At 43.4% G+C, this 19,454-nt stretch overlaps 1 protein-coding gene across 3 annotated transcripts in view; it reads left to right on the top strand.

The window, feature by feature from the left end:
* The first annotated feature begins 3,265 nt into the window (after window positions 1–3,265).
* Window positions 3,266–19,454, top strand: part of Pdk (pyruvate dehydrogenase kinase) — a 355,431-nt gene continuing 339,242 nt past the window's right edge. For all 3 annotated transcript variants that reach the window (XM_071660241.1, XM_071660240.1, XM_071660238.1), the window contains exon 1: window positions 3,266–3,478. In XM_071660241.1, coding sequence (XP_071516342.1) covers window positions 3,364–3,478 — 115 coding nt within the window. In that variant the 5' untranslated portion in view covers window positions 3,266–3,363. The remainder of the gene's footprint in view (window positions 3,479–19,454) is intronic.

Here is a 19,454-nt window from a genome sequence, read left to right as displayed (position 1 = left end):
TTTGGTAAAGAGTGTGAAAGAAGAAAGCTGAGAGTAAATGTGAGTAAGGGCAAGGTGTCCTTCAAGATCTACAGGAAGCCTAGCAACTCTGAGACATAATCATTTTTCAGTACAATATTCTTTGGTCAAAATCTCTTTAGTTATGTCTATGATTACGGTCATGTGACCCTATAAGTCTGGTAGATTAATGTAGTCATATACGACGTATATTTTGGGAGTATGTTATCCCGTATGGTTTGTGAATAAGGATTACTGGAAATTTAGGAAGACATTTTATGTTTCTAGCAACAAAATGTGGAAAAGGATGGTAAATCGAAATGTTTGGCTTTGCCTTATTCTCGTAACTTAAATAATGTAACACAGGTACTAAAAAACTGCTTTTGATGTTGTTTTCCAGTACAAGAACAGTATCAGTAAGACCTTAATTATAAGTAGGCTAAATGATCAGAAAATTGGGAATGTTTACGTCAAATAAAAGTCATGTAAAGATGTAAACATTGGCCAGACGAGTAAAACAGTAACTGAGAGATGTTATTGGCATCGTCATTCAGTACGCAGGGATGACCACAAAAATGCGATCGCTAAACACTGTCATGAAAACACTTACCCTGTAACCTTAACAACCCAGTCATATTGTACCTCCCTCACCTGATTATGCTACCAGTAACGACATTGAATCTGTCATAATTGCTGATGATAAGAACTTTATTTTGTCCCCAGGTAACTTTAAAGCACATCATATTATCAACCAAATTATTATGAAAGAATTATCAAGAAACGATAACAAATGTAAACACATCTCGTTACCCAGCCCAACCCCCTGGCTGTTGGGGGTTAGCATGTTTGATATATATATATATATATATATATATATATATATATATATATATATATATATATATATATATATATATATATATATATATATATATCCCTGGGGATAGAGGAGAAAGAATACTTCCCACGTATTCCCTGCGTGTCGTAGAAGGCGACTAAAAGGGAAGGGAGCAGGGGGCTGGAAATCCTCTCCTCACGTTTTTTTTTCTTTCATTTTTAATTTTCCAAAAGAAGGAACAGAGAAGGGGGCAAGGTGAGGATATTCCCTCAAAGGCCTAGTCCTCTGTTCTTAACGCTACCTCGTTGTCGCGGGAAATGGCGAATAGTATGAAAAAAAAAAGAAATATATATATATATATATATATATATATATATATATATATATATATATATATATATATATATATATATATATATATGCAGAACCTTCACCGTGAAGAGATATATGCACAACCACCACTGGAAGGAGAAAATAAAAGCGGTGGGTGAGTACTTTCGTTAATCAGACAGAGTGGGGCAGATAGGCGTGTTGAGCTCCTTAAAAGCACAGACGTAGCAATGAGGCGGGGCATCATCACCCCCGTGGAGTGCAGGTGGCCACTAATTAAGTGACCTGAGATCTGACTTTCCTCTCCTTACATTGTGTGTGGACAAGGTAATTCTGGTGGGTGCTTCTTAATAATTATTTCACTTAACAGTTTGTTACATTCAAAATGGCCAAAAGACATATTTACATTATGATCAAATGTGCCAGAGATCAAACATGATTCAAGTACATTTCTTTCAGTGAAACAATTTGATTTATCTATGATCTTAGCTCCTTCCCAGTCGATATAGTGATCAAAGGCAGCTTTGTGTTGGAATAAACCGTTGCTCTGTTAGGCTAATCCTAACACTATATTTATGTTGTGAGATCCTAGTCTCCAAATCTTTCCCCGATTGTCCAACAGAAAATTGTTTTTAATGACCTTGACACTTGTATCACACCCATTCACTCTGAGGATGTAATAAACGAAACCACAGCTCCCTCACCACACCTAGGCCACCACAGAACTTTCCATGGTTTACCCCAGACGGCTCACATGCCCTGGGTCAATCCATTGACAGCACGTCGACCCCGGTATACCACATCATTCCAATTCACTCTATTCCTTGCACGCCTTTCACCCTCCTGCATGTTCAGGCCCCGATCGCTCAAAATCTTTTTCACTCCATCCTTCCACCTCCAATTTGGTCTCCCACTTCTGCTTCCCTTCACCTCTGACACGTATATTCTCTTTGTCAATCTTTCCTCACTCATTCTCTCCATGTGACCAAACCATTTCAATACACCCTCTTCTGCTCCGTTTGTCTGTCAAACCCAAGGGTAAGATAAACACGAAGTTTGGGTTTGGGCCGACTTCTCCACCCAAGATTCGAACCCATGCGGACCACACCTCAGGCGGGCCCATGCTTACTCACGGTCAATAACGCTGTCGCCTGTGCCTTGGCGGTCCGTAAATTACAACGCTTGTTTACAAGTGACCCCTGATAAGGTATGTTTACATGCCGTGTGTAAATACCGTGGCTTTCCCGTGCAGTATCGTGAGCGTTACATCCTCTGCATCACCGTGACCACCACCATCTGCATCTACTTGGGTCCACCCTTGAATCTCCCCGGTTTTATTTTCCCATAGTGTAGTGACCGCTGGTGTAATTCCACCCATACTGTTATACATTTGGACAGATAAAACATTCTCAAGTTCATTAGTAATGCGAGTCACACTGCTGGACTGTTTATCATAATATATCGCACGGTTGTACCTGCTTCTACTGTTAAAATGAGCTGCAAGATATTATGTAACAAGTAAGCACGCGGACCTCTACTACAAGTTTACATATGAAATAGCTTTTACTAAGATCACTGACGAATATATACCCACAGTGTGACAGTCATTGCACATTAGGGATATGTAAGGTAATCTGCTCACCCTGTACAGCCGATATGTGGATTGTGCAGCCCTATTTGGCGGGGATTTTCCACTCCCGGTCACCGTAGACTTCACGAAGACTTCTTAAAATACCAAAACAACAGGTGGTTAGTCAATGAAATTCACATATAGCATAAATAACGTATGAGTAATAGGTGTAACTACTATGAAATGTGATAATTTATATCATCTATTGTATTTCGTCTCCTTGCTCTCAGAGTATATTTACTGATTCTTATTTTAGTTCATATGTGGCAATATTGCCTACCACTTGTATGGATATAATCTACCTTGAAGTTCATCTTCAACACATATATCACTAAATATTTATATTGATTTGAAAATGATGATGTTTCTCTACGTAGATGACAGTGAGCAATGTAGGTCCACAAACATTATTGGAATGGAGTGGTGGCTGCGCAGACAGCTTGCGCACAAACGTCATCAATGTTCAGACATCCGTGGGTACGGAGAGTGTTTGGATGTGTCGTTGGCGCTGTAAGTCAGTTCTCTTCTCCTTCAAGCACCGTAAGCACCCGAGCTCCGTGTATCCACCATGAGGATCTATAGGATATTATTTCGTCAGGCTCGAGCTCTCATGGAAGAGAGACTCGATTATTACTCCCAGTTTAACCCGTCTCCTCTATCTATGCAACAGTTTACGGATTTTGGTGAGTAAAACATATATTTAATAGACTATTTTATATATTTATTATTAAGGATGAAAAGTGTCTGTCTGTGATTACAAATCACAAGCGCTTTCTTGAAACATCGTCCATATCCCTTTAACGAAGCTGTGGTGAGAGAAAGCGCACGTACACACTATTTTCCTGTCGGGTGCGATATCTATCATACATTTCGTTGCCGTTTTGAGTTGAGGTTAATAATATGAGTTGTATTTCCTTATTTCACTGAGTAAGTGTAGGTAGAGCCAGGCCATGTGTAGCTCTGAGCATGCGATATGTTGGTAATAACGGGTAGGGGGTGAGGGGGGGGGGTCATCCATGTATGGGGGAGAGGAAGTTTGTTGTTATCTTGTTGCCAGCCTGGTATACCTTACCCTTGTGTATATACATGGTATATCTTAACCGTGTGTATATACCTAATATACCTTAACCCGACACACACACACACACACACACACACACACACACACCATAGCTTACGCTTGGTATGCGTGTGTGTGTGTGTGTGTGTGTGTGTGTGTGTGTGAAGGAACTTCATTGATTTGGCGAGAGCGAGAACGTTCGTATGTGTGTTTGATATCGGCTCACGTTCTTGTCATGAAGAATCACGTCAGCTGCCCTGGTCATTACAGCGGTGTCTTCATACTGGAGGATATGAATAACTTACTTGACAACACTACAATCACCTCTGCCACACCGTCTCTGGCCTCGCTCCTCTGCCACACCGTCTCTGGCCTCGCTCCTCTGCCATACCGTCTCTGGCCTCGCTCCTCTGCCACACCGTCTCTGGCCTCACTCCTCTGCCACACCGTCTCTGGCCTCACTCCTCTGCCACACCGCCTCTGGCCTCACTCCTCTGCCACACCGCCTCTGGCCTCACTCCTCTGCCACACCGTCTCTGGCCTCACTCCTCTGCCACACCGCCTCTGGCCTCCCTCCTCTGCCACACCGTCTCTGGCCTCGCTCCTCTGCCACACCGTCTCTGGCCTCGCTCCTCTGCCACACCGTCTCTGGCCTCGCTCCTCTGCCATACCGTCTCTGGCCTCGCTCCTCAGCCACACCGTCTCTGGCGTCACTCCTCTGCCACACCGTCTCTGGCCTCGCTCCTCTGCCACACCGCCTCTGGCCTCACTCCTCTGCCACACCGCTTCTGGCCTCACTCCTCTGCCACACCGTCTCTGGCCTCGCTCCTCTGCCACACCGTCTCTGGCCTCGCTCCTCTGCCACACCGTCTCTGGCCTCGCTCCTCTGCCACACCGTCTCTGGCCTCACTCCTCTGCCACACCGTCTCTGGCCTCACTCCTCTGCCACACCGCCTCTGGCCTCACTCCTCTGCCACACCGCCTCTGGCCTCACTCCTCTGCCACACCGCCTCTGGCCTCACTCCTCTGCCACACCGTCTCTGGCCTCGCTCCTCTGCCACACCGTCTCTGGCCTCACTCCTCTGCCACACCGTCTCTGGCCTCGCTCCTCAGCCACACCGTCTCTGGCCTCACTCCTCTGCCACACCGCCTCTGGCCTCACTCCTCTGCCACACCGCCTCTGGCCTCGCTCCTCTGCCACACCGTCTCTGGCCTCACTCCTCTGCCACACCGTCTCTGGCCTCGCTCCTGTGGCCTCGCTTCCCTGGCCTCGCGTCAATATTGCAATGATATTTGGATTTAGTTTTTTCTCTACTGGTAATGTTTTGATGTATGTGATAATCCGTGTCCACGTTGGTGTGAGCTTATCCCACTAGTGGTCTGGAGTTGACCATTTTGAAGTGTTATTCTCCGTACACGCTTGTCCTTGATGCTCCAGTGTGTGTGTATATATATATATATATATATATATATATATATATATATATATATATATATATATTTAATACTATTCGCCATTTCCCGCATTAGCGAGGTAGCGTTGAGAACAGAGGACTGGGCCTTTGAGGGAATATCCTCACCTGGCCCCCTTCTCTGTTCCCTCTTTTGGAAAATTGAAAAAAAAGCGAGAGGGGAGGATTTCCAGCCACCCGCTCCCTCCCCTTTTAGTCGCCTTCTACGACATGCAGGGAATACGTGGGAAGTATTCTTTCTCCCCTATCCCCAGGGATATATATATATATATATATATATATATATATATATATATATATATATATATATATATATATGAGTGTGTAGAAGTGTTCAGCCGATATTAATAGAAACGTCAAGGGAGATGTAAGAGTTGCCAGCGATCTGATATTCTTATATTTTCTTTATCATTAGTTGCTAAGGTTTTTATAGTGGTTTGATATTTCTTATACACATTTGCTGTTAATGATGTAACATTGTACAGAAACATTAGAGACATGATTATTAAGATCAGAACAAGTCAGACCTACGATCTTCGGGTAATGTATTGAACGTTTGTAACAACAGAAAACGTTGTCTGTCCACAAATATATAGTTATCAAATTTCTAATGGATTTCGAAATGGAACACTAACGTGTAGATCTATATTTTTCTAAATATTTCTAGCATTAACATGATGTTTTGATACAGTAAAAATAAGGATTATAGACCTCAGGTGTAGCACTGGTGTTGTTGACCTTGAGGCACCTATCGGCCGGCCGTCTAGGGGTCGATTCCGCACGGGTTCGAATCCTGGTGGTGGCAGCCGGTCTATAATTAAGCCAGCTGCTCATCCTCCCGTAGGCCCTGGCTGGTTCATCACACGGGTACCTGGCTTAGGCAATGGTATGTCTACATGACATGATGACATTGACTAGGGCATTCAGTTGCCTGTATCGTCTCAGCTAACACACACACACACACACACACACACACACACACATATATATATATATATATATATATATATATATATATATATATATATATATACATATATATATATATATATATTTATTTATTTATTTATTTATTATACTTTGTCGCTATCTCCCGCGTTAGCGAGGTAGCGCAAGGAAACAGACGAAAGAATGGCCTAACCTACCCAAATACACATGTATATACATACACGTCCACACACGCACATATACACACCTATACATCTCAACGTATACATGCGTATACACGCACTGACATATACATATATACACATGTACATAATTCATACTGTCTACCCTTACTCATTCTCGTCGCCACCCCGCCACACATGAAATGACAACCCCCTCCCCCCGCATGTGCGCGAGGTAACGCTAGGAAAAGACAACAAAGGCCACATTCGTTCACACTCAGTCTCTATCTCTAGCTGTCATGTATAATGCACCGAAACCACAGCTTCCTTTCCACATCCATGCCCCACAAAACTTTCCATGGTTTGCCCCAGACGCTTCACATGCCCTGGTTCAATCCATTGACAGCACGTCGACCCCGGTATACCACATCGTTCTAATTCACTCTATTCCTTGCATGCCTTTCACCCTCCTGCATGTTCAGGCCCCGATCACTCAAAATCTTTTTCACTCCATCTTTCCACCTCCAACTTGGTCTCCCACTTCTCCGTTCCCTCCACCTCTGACACATAAATCCTCTTGGTCAATCTCTCCTCACTCATTCTCTCCATGTGACCAAACCATTTCAAAACACCCTCTTCTGCTCTCTCAACCACACTCTTTTTATTACCACACATCTCTCTTACCCTATTATTACTTACTTGGTATGGGTATGTTTGAAGGAATAGTGGTTCCAACAATGTTATATGGTTGCGAGGCATGGGCTATAGATAGCGTTGTGCGGAGGAGGGTGGATGTGCTGGTAATGAGATGTTTGAGGACAGTATGTGGTGTGAGGTGGTTTGATCGAGTAAGTAATAATAGGGTAAGAGAGATGTGTGGTAATAAAAAGAGTGTGGTTGAGAGAGCAGAAGAGGGTGTTTTGAAATGGTTTGGTCACATGGAGAGAAAAATTGGTATACATGGGGTGTTCAGTGTTGTAAATGGAAATGGTGAAGTGCTTGTAGATTTATGTGCTGAAAAAGGACTGGTGATTGGGAATACCTGGTTTAAAAAGCGAGATATACATAAGTATACGTATGTAAGTAGGAGAGATGGCCAGAGAGCGTTATTGGATTACGTGTTAATTGACAGGCGCGCGAAAGAGACTTTTGGATGTTAATGTGCTGAGAGGTGCAACTGGAGGGATGTCTGATCATTATCTTGTGGAGGCTAAGGTGAAGATTTGTATGGGTTTTCAGAAAAGAACAGTGAATGTTGGGGTGAAGAGGGTGGTGAGAGTAAGTGAGCTTGGGAAGGAGACTTGTGTGAGGAAGTACTAGGAGAGACTGAGTACAGAATGGAAAAAGGTGAGAACAATGGAAGTAAGGGGAGTGGGGGAGGAATGGGATGTATTTAGGGAATCAGTGATGGATTGCGCAAAAGATGCTTGTGGCATGAGAAGAGTGGGAGGTGGGTTGATTAGAAAGGGTAGTGAGTGGTGGGATGAAGAAGTAAGATTATTAATGAAAGAGAAGAGAGAGGCATTTGGACGATTTTTGCAGGGAAAAAATGCAATTGAGTGGGAGATGTATAAAAGAAAGAGACAGGAGGTCAAGAGAAAGGTGCAAGAGGTGAAAAAGAGGGCAAATGAGAGTTGGGGTGAGAGAGTATCATTAAATTTTAGGGAGAATAAAAAGATGTTCTGGAAGGAGGTAAATAAAGTGCGTAAGACTAGGGAGCAAATGGGAACTTCAGTGAAGGGCGCAAATGGGGAGGTGATAACAAGTAGTGGTGATGTGAGAAGGAGATGGAGTGAGTATTTTGAAGGTTTGTTGAATGTGTTTGATGATAGAGTGGCAGATATAGGGTGTTTTGGTCGAGGTGGTGTGCAAAGTGAGAGGGTTAGGGAAAATGATTTGGTAAACAGAGAAGAGGTAGTAAAAGCTTTGCGGAAGATGAAAGCCGGCAAGGCAGCAGGTTTGGATGGTATTGCAGTGGAATTTATTAAAAAAGGGGGTGACTGTATTGTTGACTGGTTGGTAAGGTTATTTAATGTATGTATGACTCACGGTGAGGTGCCTGAGGATTGGCGGAATGCGTGCATAGTGCCATTGTACAAAGGCAAAGGGGATAAGAGTGAGTGCTCAAATTACAGAGGTATAAGTTTGTTGAGTATTCCTGGTAAATTATATGGGAGGGTATTGAGTGAGAGGGTGAAGGCATGTACAGAGCATCAGATTGGGGAAGAGCAGTGTGGTTTCAGAAGTGGTAGAGGATGTGTGGATCAGGTGTTTGCTTTGAAGAATGTATGTGAGAAATACTTAGAAAAGCAAATGGATTTGTATGTAGCATTTATGGATCTGGAGAAGGCATATGATAGAGTTGATAGAGATGCTCTGTGGAAGGTATTAAGAATATATGGTGTGGGAGGCAAGTTGTTAGAAGCAGTGAAAAGTTTTTATCGAGGATGTAAGGCATGTGTACGTGTAGGAAGAGAGGAAAGTGATTGGTTCTCAGTGAATGTAGGTTTGCGGCAGGGGTGTGTGATGTCTCCATGGTTGTTTAATTTGTTTATGGATGGGGCTGTTAGGGAGGTGAATGCAAGAGTTTTGGAAAGAGGGGCAAGTATGAAGTCTGTTGGGGATGAGAGAGCTTGGGAAGTGAGTCAGTTGTTGTTCGCTGATGATACAGCGCTGGTGGCTGATTCATGTGAGAAACTGTAGAAGCTGGTGACTGAGTTTAGTAAAGTGTGTGAAAGAAGAAAGTTAAGAGTAAATGTGAATAAGAGCAAGGTTATTAGGTACAGTAGGGTTGAGGGTCAAGTCAATTGGGAGGTGAGTTTGAATGGAGAAAAACTGGAGGAAGTGAAGTGTTTTAGATATCTGGGAGTGGATCTGTCAGCGGATGGAACCATGGAAGCGGAAGTGGATCATAGGGTGGGGGAGGGGGCGAAAATTTTGGGAGCCTTGAAGAATGTGTGGAAGTCGAGAACATTATCTCGGAAAGCAAAAATGGGTATGTTTGAAGGAATAGTGGTTCCAACAATGTTGTATGGTTGCGAGGCGTGGGCTATGGATAGAGTTGTGCGCAGGAGGATGGATGTGCTGGAAATGAGATGTTTGAGGACAATGTGTGGTGTGAGGTGGTTTGATCGAGTAAGTAACGTAAGGGTAAGAGAGATGTGTGGAAATAAAAAGAGCGTGGTTGAGAGAGCAGAAGAGGGTGTTTTGAAATGGTTTGGGCACATGGAGAGAATGAGTGAGGAAAGATTGACCAAGAGGATATATGTGTCGGAGGTGGAGGGAACGAGGAGAAGAGGGAGACCAAATTGGAGGTGGAAAGATGGAGTGAAAAAGATTTTGTGTGATCGGGGCCTGAACATGCAGGAGGGTGAAAGGAGGGCAAGGAATAGAGTGAATTGGATCGATGTGGTATACCGGGGTTGATGTGCTGTCAGTGGATTGAATCAGGGCATGTGAAGCGTCTGGGGTAAACCATGGAAAGCTGTGTAGGTATGTATATTTGCGTGTGTGGACGTATGTATATACATGTGTATGGGGGTGGGTTGGGCCATTTCTTTCGTCTGTTTCCTTGCGCTACCTCGCAAACGCGGGAGATAGCGACAAAGCAAAAAAAAAAAAAAAATATACATATGTATAAGTTGAGATGTGTAGGTATGTCTGTTTGCGTGTGTGGACGTGTATGTATATACATGTATATGTGGGTGGGTTGGGCCATTCTTTCGTCTGTTTCCTTGCGCTACCTCGCTACCGCGGGAGATAGCGACAAAGCAAAATGAATAAATAAATAATTGGTATATATATATATATATATATATATATATATATATATATATATGTGTGTGTGTGTGTGTGTGTGTGTGTGTATGTGTGTATTACATAGATAGATAGATTTGTGGTAAATAATCATAAGAGGAAAACAAAGTTTCATTAAGAATACGTTGGTTGAAAATTCGATCCACAATGTTTTTCAAGTTATGAAGGAAGAATTGGTCTCGATTTTAATTCCAGACTAGACCCGGTCTTTGGTAAGACGCTGTAAGAGTGAACTAGAATAAGGAGTTAATTGTTAAGTTTAACATCAGTAAATGTAAGGATTGTGCACCCACTTAGTATATGCACTTTCAGTAGGATTTACAAAAGAAAAAATAGAAATATAATTTTACGATACAAAAAATTATCAAGATTTTACTCCGTAAATGTACGTTGGGTTTAAGACGTCAGACGTTCTAACCAAAGGTGTGAAACATTAATAGGTTGGCGATGATTGTGTTTATGTATCTCATATAGAGATGGTAGGTGAGTTATAACGTCATCCGGGCATTACGTGTGACAGTCAGTCTTGTAAAGGTTGATATCTTCACGTCCAGTGAGAACTGGAACAAACGAAGTCCATAGAAAATGTAGAACGTACACCTCACACTCTTCACCTGAAGGTTCACCCTCCCACCACACTTCACTTGATTCACCCTCCCACCATACTTCACTTGATTCACCCTCCCACCATACTTCACTTGATTCACCCTCCCACCATACTTCACTTGATTCACCCTCCCACCATACTTCACTTGATTCACCCTCCCACCATACTTCACTTGATTCACCCTCCCACCATACTTCACTTGATTCACCCTCCCACCATACTTCACTTGATTCACCCTCCCACCATACTTCACTTGATTCACCCTCCCACCATACTTCACTTGATTCACCCTCCCACCATACTTCACTTGATTCACCCTCCCACCATACTTCACTTGATTCACCCTCCCACCATACTTCACTTGATTCACCCTCCCACCATACTTCACTTGATTCACCCTCTCACCACCATACTTCTACATTGATTCACCCTCCCACCATACTTCACTTGATTCACCCTCTCACCATACTTCACTTGATTCACCCTCACCATACCATGATTCACCTTCCACTCACTGATTCACCCTCCACCATACTTCACTTGATTCACCCTCCCACCATACCTCACTTGATTCACCCATCCACCATACTTCACTTGATTCACCCTCTCACCATACTTCACTTGATTCACCCTCCCACCATACTTCACTTGATTCACCCTCCCACCATACTTCACTTGATTCACCCTCACCACCATACTTCACTTGATTCACCCTCCCACCATACTTCACTTGATTCACCCTCTCACCATACTTCACTTGATTCACCCTCCCATCATACTTCACTTGATTCACCCTCCCACCATACTTCACTTGATTCACCCTCCCACCATACCCCACTTGATTCACCCTCCCACCATACTTCACTTGATTCACCCTCCCACCATACTTCACTTGATTCACCCCTCCCACCATACCCCACTTGATTCACCCTCCCACCATACTTCACTTTATTCACCCTTCCACCATACCCCACTTGATTCACCCTCCCACCATACTTCACTTGATTCACCCTCCCATCATACTTCACTTGATTCACCCTCCCACCATACTTTTTTTGATTCACCCTCCCACCATACTGCACTTGATTCACCCTCCCACCATACTTCACTTGATTTACCCCTCCCACCATACCCCACTTGATTCACGCCCACCACCATACTTCACTTGATTCACCCTCCCACCATACTTCACTTGATTCACCCTCCCACCATACTTCACTTGATTCACCCTTCCACCATACTTCACTTGATTCACCCTCCCACCATACTTTACTTGATTCACCCTTCCACCATACTTCACTTAATTCACCCTCCCACCATACTTCACTTGATTCACCCCTCCCACCATACCCCACTTGATTCACCCTCCCACCATACTTCACTTGATTCACCCTCCCACCATACCCCACTTGATTCACCCTCCCACCATACTCCACTTGGTTCACCCTCCCACCATACTTCACTTGATTCACCCTCCCACCATACTCCACTTGATTCACCCTCCCCCCATACCCCACTAGATTCTCCCTCTCACCATACTCCACTTGATTCGTCCTCCCCCCATACCCCACTAGATTCTCCCTCCCACCATACTCCACTTGATTCACCCTTCCACCATACCCTACTAGATTCTCCCTCCCACCATACTCCACTTGATTCACCCTTCCACCATACCCCACTTTATTCACCCTCCCACCATACTCCACTTTATTCACCCTCCACCATACTCCACTTGATTCACCCTTCCACCATACCCTACTAGATTCTCCCTCCCACCATACCCCACTTGATTCACCCTTCCACCATACCCCACTTTATTCACCCTCCCACCATACTCCACTTTATTCACCCTCCACCATACTCCACTTGATTCACCCTTCCACCATACCCTACTAGATTCTCCCTCCCACCATACTCCACTTGATTCACCCTCCCACCATACTTCACTTGATTCACCCTCCCACCATACTTGATTCACCCTCCCACCATACTCCACTTGATTCACCCTCCCACCATACTTCACTTGATTCACCCTCCCACCATACTCCACTTGATTCACCCTCCCACCATACCCCACTTGATTCACCCTCCCACCATACCCCACTTGATTCACCCTTCCACCATACCCTACTAGATTCTCCCTCCCACCATACCCCACTTGATTCACCCTCCCACCATACTCCACTTGATTCACCCTCCCACCATACTCCACTTGATTCACCCTCCCACCATACCCCACTTTATTCACCCTCCACCATACTCCACTTCATTCACCCTACACTATATTCCACTTGTTGTGAGTTAGCTCGTGTGTTTACTGGCTCCATGTATCAAAAGCCTTGATGATATCTTTGATTATCTCCAAGATAACATTATGCGATAAACTCGATGTTCTTGTACATTGGAACGCTGGCTAACCTCAGGGAAATGAACAACTTCAGGAAATTATTACAAATTTGACATTGACTCAACTTGTGGTTAAAGGCCAGATCCTGTGTGATCATGTTTGGTTGTTACTGTTACTCTTGTACCTAACACAAGTGAATGACCTCGCCTGACCTGCCTGGTGGGTTGTTACCTGACACAGCTGAATGACCTCGCATGACCATCGTGGTAGGTGACGACTTACCCAGCACCGTAACGTAACGCCAGCCTGTAACTGAAACATGTCGTCATCCTGGAAATTACAGACATTGTTCATGTCATTTGTTACAAAATGAATCTTTAGATTTAAGTGAAATGTTGAAGAGCAAGAAGAATGATACTCATAAATGTTGAAGAGCAACAAGGATGATGGTACTCATAAACAAATGTTGAAGAGCAACAAGGATGATGGTACTCATAAACAAATGTTGAAGAGCAAGAAGGATGATGATACTCATAAACAAATGTTGAAGAGCAAGAAGGATGATGATACTCATAAACAAATGTTGAAGAGCAACAAGGATGATGATACTCATAAACAAATGTTGAAGAGCAACAAGGATGATGATACTCATAAACAAATGTTGAAGAGCAACAAGGATGATGGTACTCATAAACAAATGTTGAAGAGCAACAAGGATGATGGTACTCATAAACAAATGTTGAAGAGCAAGAAGGATGATGATACTCATAAACAAATGTTGAAGAGCAACAAGGATGATGATACTCATAAACAAATGTTGAAGAGCAACAAGGATGATGGTACTCATAAACAAATGTTGAAGAGCAACAAGGATGATGATACTCATAAACAAATGTTGAAGAGCAACAAGGATGATGATACTCATAAACAAATGTTGAAGAGCAACAAGGATGATGATACTCATAAACAAATGTTGAAGAGCAACAAGGATGATGATACTCATAAACAAATGTTGAAGAGCAACAAGGATGATGATACTCATAAACAAATGTTGAAGAGCAACAAGGATGATGATACTCATAAATGTTGAAGAGCAACAAGGATGATGATACTCATAAACAAATGTTGAAGAGCAACAAGGATGATGATACTCATAAACAAATGTTGAAGAGCAACAAGGATGATGATACTCATAAACAAATGTTGAAGAGCAACAAGGATGATGATACTCATAAACAAATGTTGAAGAGCAACAAGGATGATGATACTCATAAACAAATGTTGAAGAGCAACAAGGATGATGATACTCATAAACAAATGTTGAAGAGCAACAAGGATGATGATACTCATAAAGAAATGTTGAAGAGCAACAAGGATGATGATACTCATAAACAAATGTTGAAGAGCAACAAGGATGATGATACTCATAAACAAATGTTGAAGAGCAAGAAGGATGATGATACTCATAAACAAATGTTGAAGAGCAACAAGGATGATGATACTCATAAACAAATGTTGAAGAACAAGAAGGATGATGATACTCATAAACAAATGTTGAAGAGCAACAAGGATGATGATACTCATAAACAAATGTTGAAGAGCAACAAGGATGATGATACTCATAAACAAATGTTGAAGAGCAACAAGGATGATGATACTCATAAACAAATGTTGAAGAGCAACAAGGATGATGATACTCATAAACAAATGTTGAAGAGCAACAAGGATGATGATACTCATAAACAAATGTTGAAGAGCAACAAGGATGATGATACTCATAAACAAATGTTGAAGAGCAACAAGGATGATGATACTCATAAACAAATGTTGAAGAGCAACAAGGATGATGATACTCATTAACAAATGTTGAAGAGCAACAAGGATGATGATACTCATAAACAAATGTTGAAGAGCAACAAGGATGATGATACTCATAAACAAATGTTGAAGAGCAAGAAGAATGATACTCATAAATGTTGAAGAACAAGAAGGATGATGGTACTCATAAACAAATGATTGTGAGGGAAATGTGTCTGAGCAACACTGGTGTTGTATGGAAGATGTTGTTATGACACACACGAAGCTGCACACAACCAGAGAGGCGGGTGAGGAGGAGGAGGTTGTACAACACTGACTGACACATTCATAACTTGGTCAACAACCAGTTTGATGACAACACCCACCCACCCCCACCCACTTACCAGCACATGTATTTATAACTTGATTCTTGTTTGATGACATGGCTGAACCCGTAGCTGACCTGTGTGTGTGTGTGTGTGTGTGTGTGTGGGTTGGTGTGTGTGTGTGTGTGTGTGTGTGTGTGTGTGTGGGTTGGTGTGTGTGTGTGTGTGTGTGTGTGTGTGTGTGTGTGAGAGAGAGAGAGAGAGAGAGAGAGAGAGAGAGAGAGAGAGAGAGAGAGAGAGAGAGAGAGAGAGTACATAAGTGGTGTCCGTGTGTCATCTTTTGATTATAAGTTCTGTTAACGTGGGCACAGTAAACATTATGAGACCATGAATCACATCACATCACATGAGAATGTTGACAAGGTACCTCCTCATACATGATGTATGTTATCACATCACATCACATGAGCATGTTGACAAGGTACCTCCTCATACATGATGTATGTTATCACATAACATCACATGATGTTTACAAGGTACCTCCTCATGCATGATGTATGTTATCACATCACATCACATGAGCATGTTTACAAGGTACCTCCTCATACATGATGTATGTTATCACATCAGATCACATGATGTTTACAAGGTACCTCTTCATACATGATGTATGTTATCACATAACATCACATGAGCATGTTTACAAGGTACCTCCTCATACATGATGTATGTTATCACATCACATCACATGATGTTTACAAGGTACCTCATACATGATGTATGTTCACATAACATCACATGAGCATGTTGACAAGGTACCTCCTCATACATGATGTATGTTATCACATAACATCACATGATGTTTACAAGGTACCTCCTCATACATGATGTATGTTATCACATCACATCACATGAGCATGTTTACAAGGTACCTCCTCATACATGATGTATGTTATCACATAACATCACATGATGTTTACAAGGTACCTCCTCATGCATGATGTATGTTATCACATCACATCACATGAGCATGTTGACAAGGTACTTCCTCATACATGATGTATGTTATCACATCACATCACATGAGCATGTTGACAAGGTACCTCCTCATACATGATGTATGTTATCACATCACATCACATGAGCATGTTGACAAGGTACCTCCTCATACATGATGTATGTTATCACGTAACAGGATGTTGACAAGGTTGTGTAGCGTAATATCATCACTAGTAACAGGTGTGTTATCAGCATATTTGTAATTATCTACCAAAGTTTTCTTATTGTCAAACATAACACCACATGCTCCTCACAACACATGATCCTCACAACACATGATCCTCACAACACATGATCCTCACAACACATGATCCTCACAACACATGCTCCTCACAACACATGCTCCTCACAACACATGATCCTCACAACACATGCTCCTCACAACACATGCTCCTCACAACACATGATCCTCACAACACATGATCCTCACAACACATGCTCCTCACAACACATGCTCCTCACAACACATGATCCTCACAACACATGATCCTCACAACACATGCTCCTCACAACACATGCTCCTCACAACACATGATCCTCACAACACATGATCCTCACAACACATGCTCCTCACAACACATGATCCTCACAACACATGCTCCTCACAACACATGATCCTCACAACACATGATCCTCACAACACATGATCCTCACAACACATGATCCTCACAACACATGATCCTCACAACACATGCTCCTCACAACACATGATCCTCACAACACATGATCCTCACAACACATGCTCCTCACAACACATGCTCCTCACAACACATGATCCTCACAACACATGATCCTCACAACACATGCTCCTCACAACACATGATCCTCACAACACATGCTCCTCACAACACATGATCCTCACAACACATGCTCCTCACAACACATGATCCTCACAACACATGCTCCTCACAACACATGCTCCTCACAACACATGATCCTCACAACACATGCTCCTCACAACACATGCTCCTCACAACACATGATCCTCACAACACATGATCCTCACAACACATGCTCCTCACAACACATGCTCCTCACAACACATGATCCTCACAACACATGATCCTCACAACACATGCTCCTCACAACACATGATCCTCACAACACATGCTCCTCACCAACACATGATCCTCACAACACATGATCCTCACAACACATGATCCTCACAACACATGCTCCTCACAACACATGATCCTCACAACACATGATCCTCACAACACATGCTCCTCACAACACATGCTCCTCACAACACATGATCCTCACAACACATGATCCTCACAACACATGCTCCTCACAACACATGCTCCTCACAACACATGATCCTCACAACACATGCTCCTCACAACACATGATCCTCACAACACATGATCCTCACAACACATGCTCCTCACAACACATGCTCCTCACAACACATGATCCTCACAACACATGCTCCTCACAACACATGCTCCTCACAACACATGATCCTCACAACACATGATCCTCACAACACATGATCCTCACAACACATGATCCTCACAACACATGATCCTCACAACACATGATCCTCACAACACATGATCCTCACAACACATGGTCCTCACAACACATGATCCTCACAACACATGATCCTCACAACACATGATCCTCACAACACATGCTCCTCACAACACATGATCCTCACAACACACGGTCCTCTCAACACATGATCCTCACAACACATGCTCCTCACAACACATGATCCTCACAACACATGATCCTCACAACACATGCTCCTCACAACACATGATCCTCACAACACATGATCCTCACAACACATGATCCTCACAACACATGATCCTCACAACACATGATCCTCACAACACATGCTCCTCACAACACATGCTCCTCACAACACATGATCCTCACAACACATGATCCTCACAACACATGCTCCTCACAACACATGATCCTCACAACACATGATCCTCACAACACATGATCCTCACAACACATGGTCCTCACAACACATGATCCTCACAACACATGGTCCTCACAACACATGATCCTCACAACACATGATCCTCACAACACATGATCCTCACAACACATGATCCTCACAACACATGGTCCTCACAACACATGATCCTCACAACACATGATCCTCACAACACATGCTCCTCACAACACATGATCCTCACAACACATGATCCTCACAACACATGATCCTCACAACACATGATCCTCACAACACATGATCCTCACAACACATGCTCCTCACAACACATGGTCCTCACAACACATGCTCCTCACAACACATGATCCTCACAACACATGATCCTCACAACACATGCTCCTCACAACACATGATCCTCACAACACATGATCCTCACAACACATGCTCCTCACAACACATGATCCTCACAACACATGATCCTCACAACACATGCTCCTCACAACACATGCTCCTCACAACACATGGTCCTCACAACACATGATCCTCACAACACATGCTCCTCACAACACATGATCCTCACAACACATGATCCTCACAACACATGATCCTCACAACACATGATCCTCACAACACATGATCCTCACAACACTGTGTACTGTGTACCTTGCTGTACCCAGGCTACTGTGTACCCTGCTGTACCCAGGCTATTGTCTACCCTGCTGTACCCTGGTTACTGTGTACCCTGCTGTACCCTGGTTACTGTGTACCCTGCTGTACCCAGGCTACTGTGTACCCTGCTGTACCCTGGTTACTGTGTACCCTGCTGTACCCAGGCTACTGTGTACCTGGCTGTACCCAGGCTACTGTGTACCCTGCTGTACCCTGGTTACTGTGTACCCTGCTGTACCCTGGTTACTGTGTACCTGGCTGTACCCAGGCTACTGTGTACCCTGCTGTACCCTGGTTACTGTGTACCCTGCTGTACCCAGGCTACTGTGTACCCTGCTGTACCCTGGTTACTGTGTACCCTGCTGTACCCTGGTTACTGTGTACCTGGCTGTACCCATGCTACTGTGTACCCTGCTGTACCCTGGTTACTGTGTACCCTGCTGTACCCAGGCTGCTGTGTATCTTGCTGTACCCAGGTTACT

This window comes from Panulirus ornatus, chromosome 69 (assembly GCF_036320965.1).
Source record: "Panulirus ornatus isolate Po-2019 chromosome 69, ASM3632096v1, whole genome shotgun sequence".
Lineage (NCBI taxonomy): Eukaryota > Metazoa > Arthropoda > Malacostraca > Decapoda > Palinuridae > Panulirus > Panulirus ornatus.
This window is presented reverse-complemented; position numbering and strand designations above follow the sequence as displayed.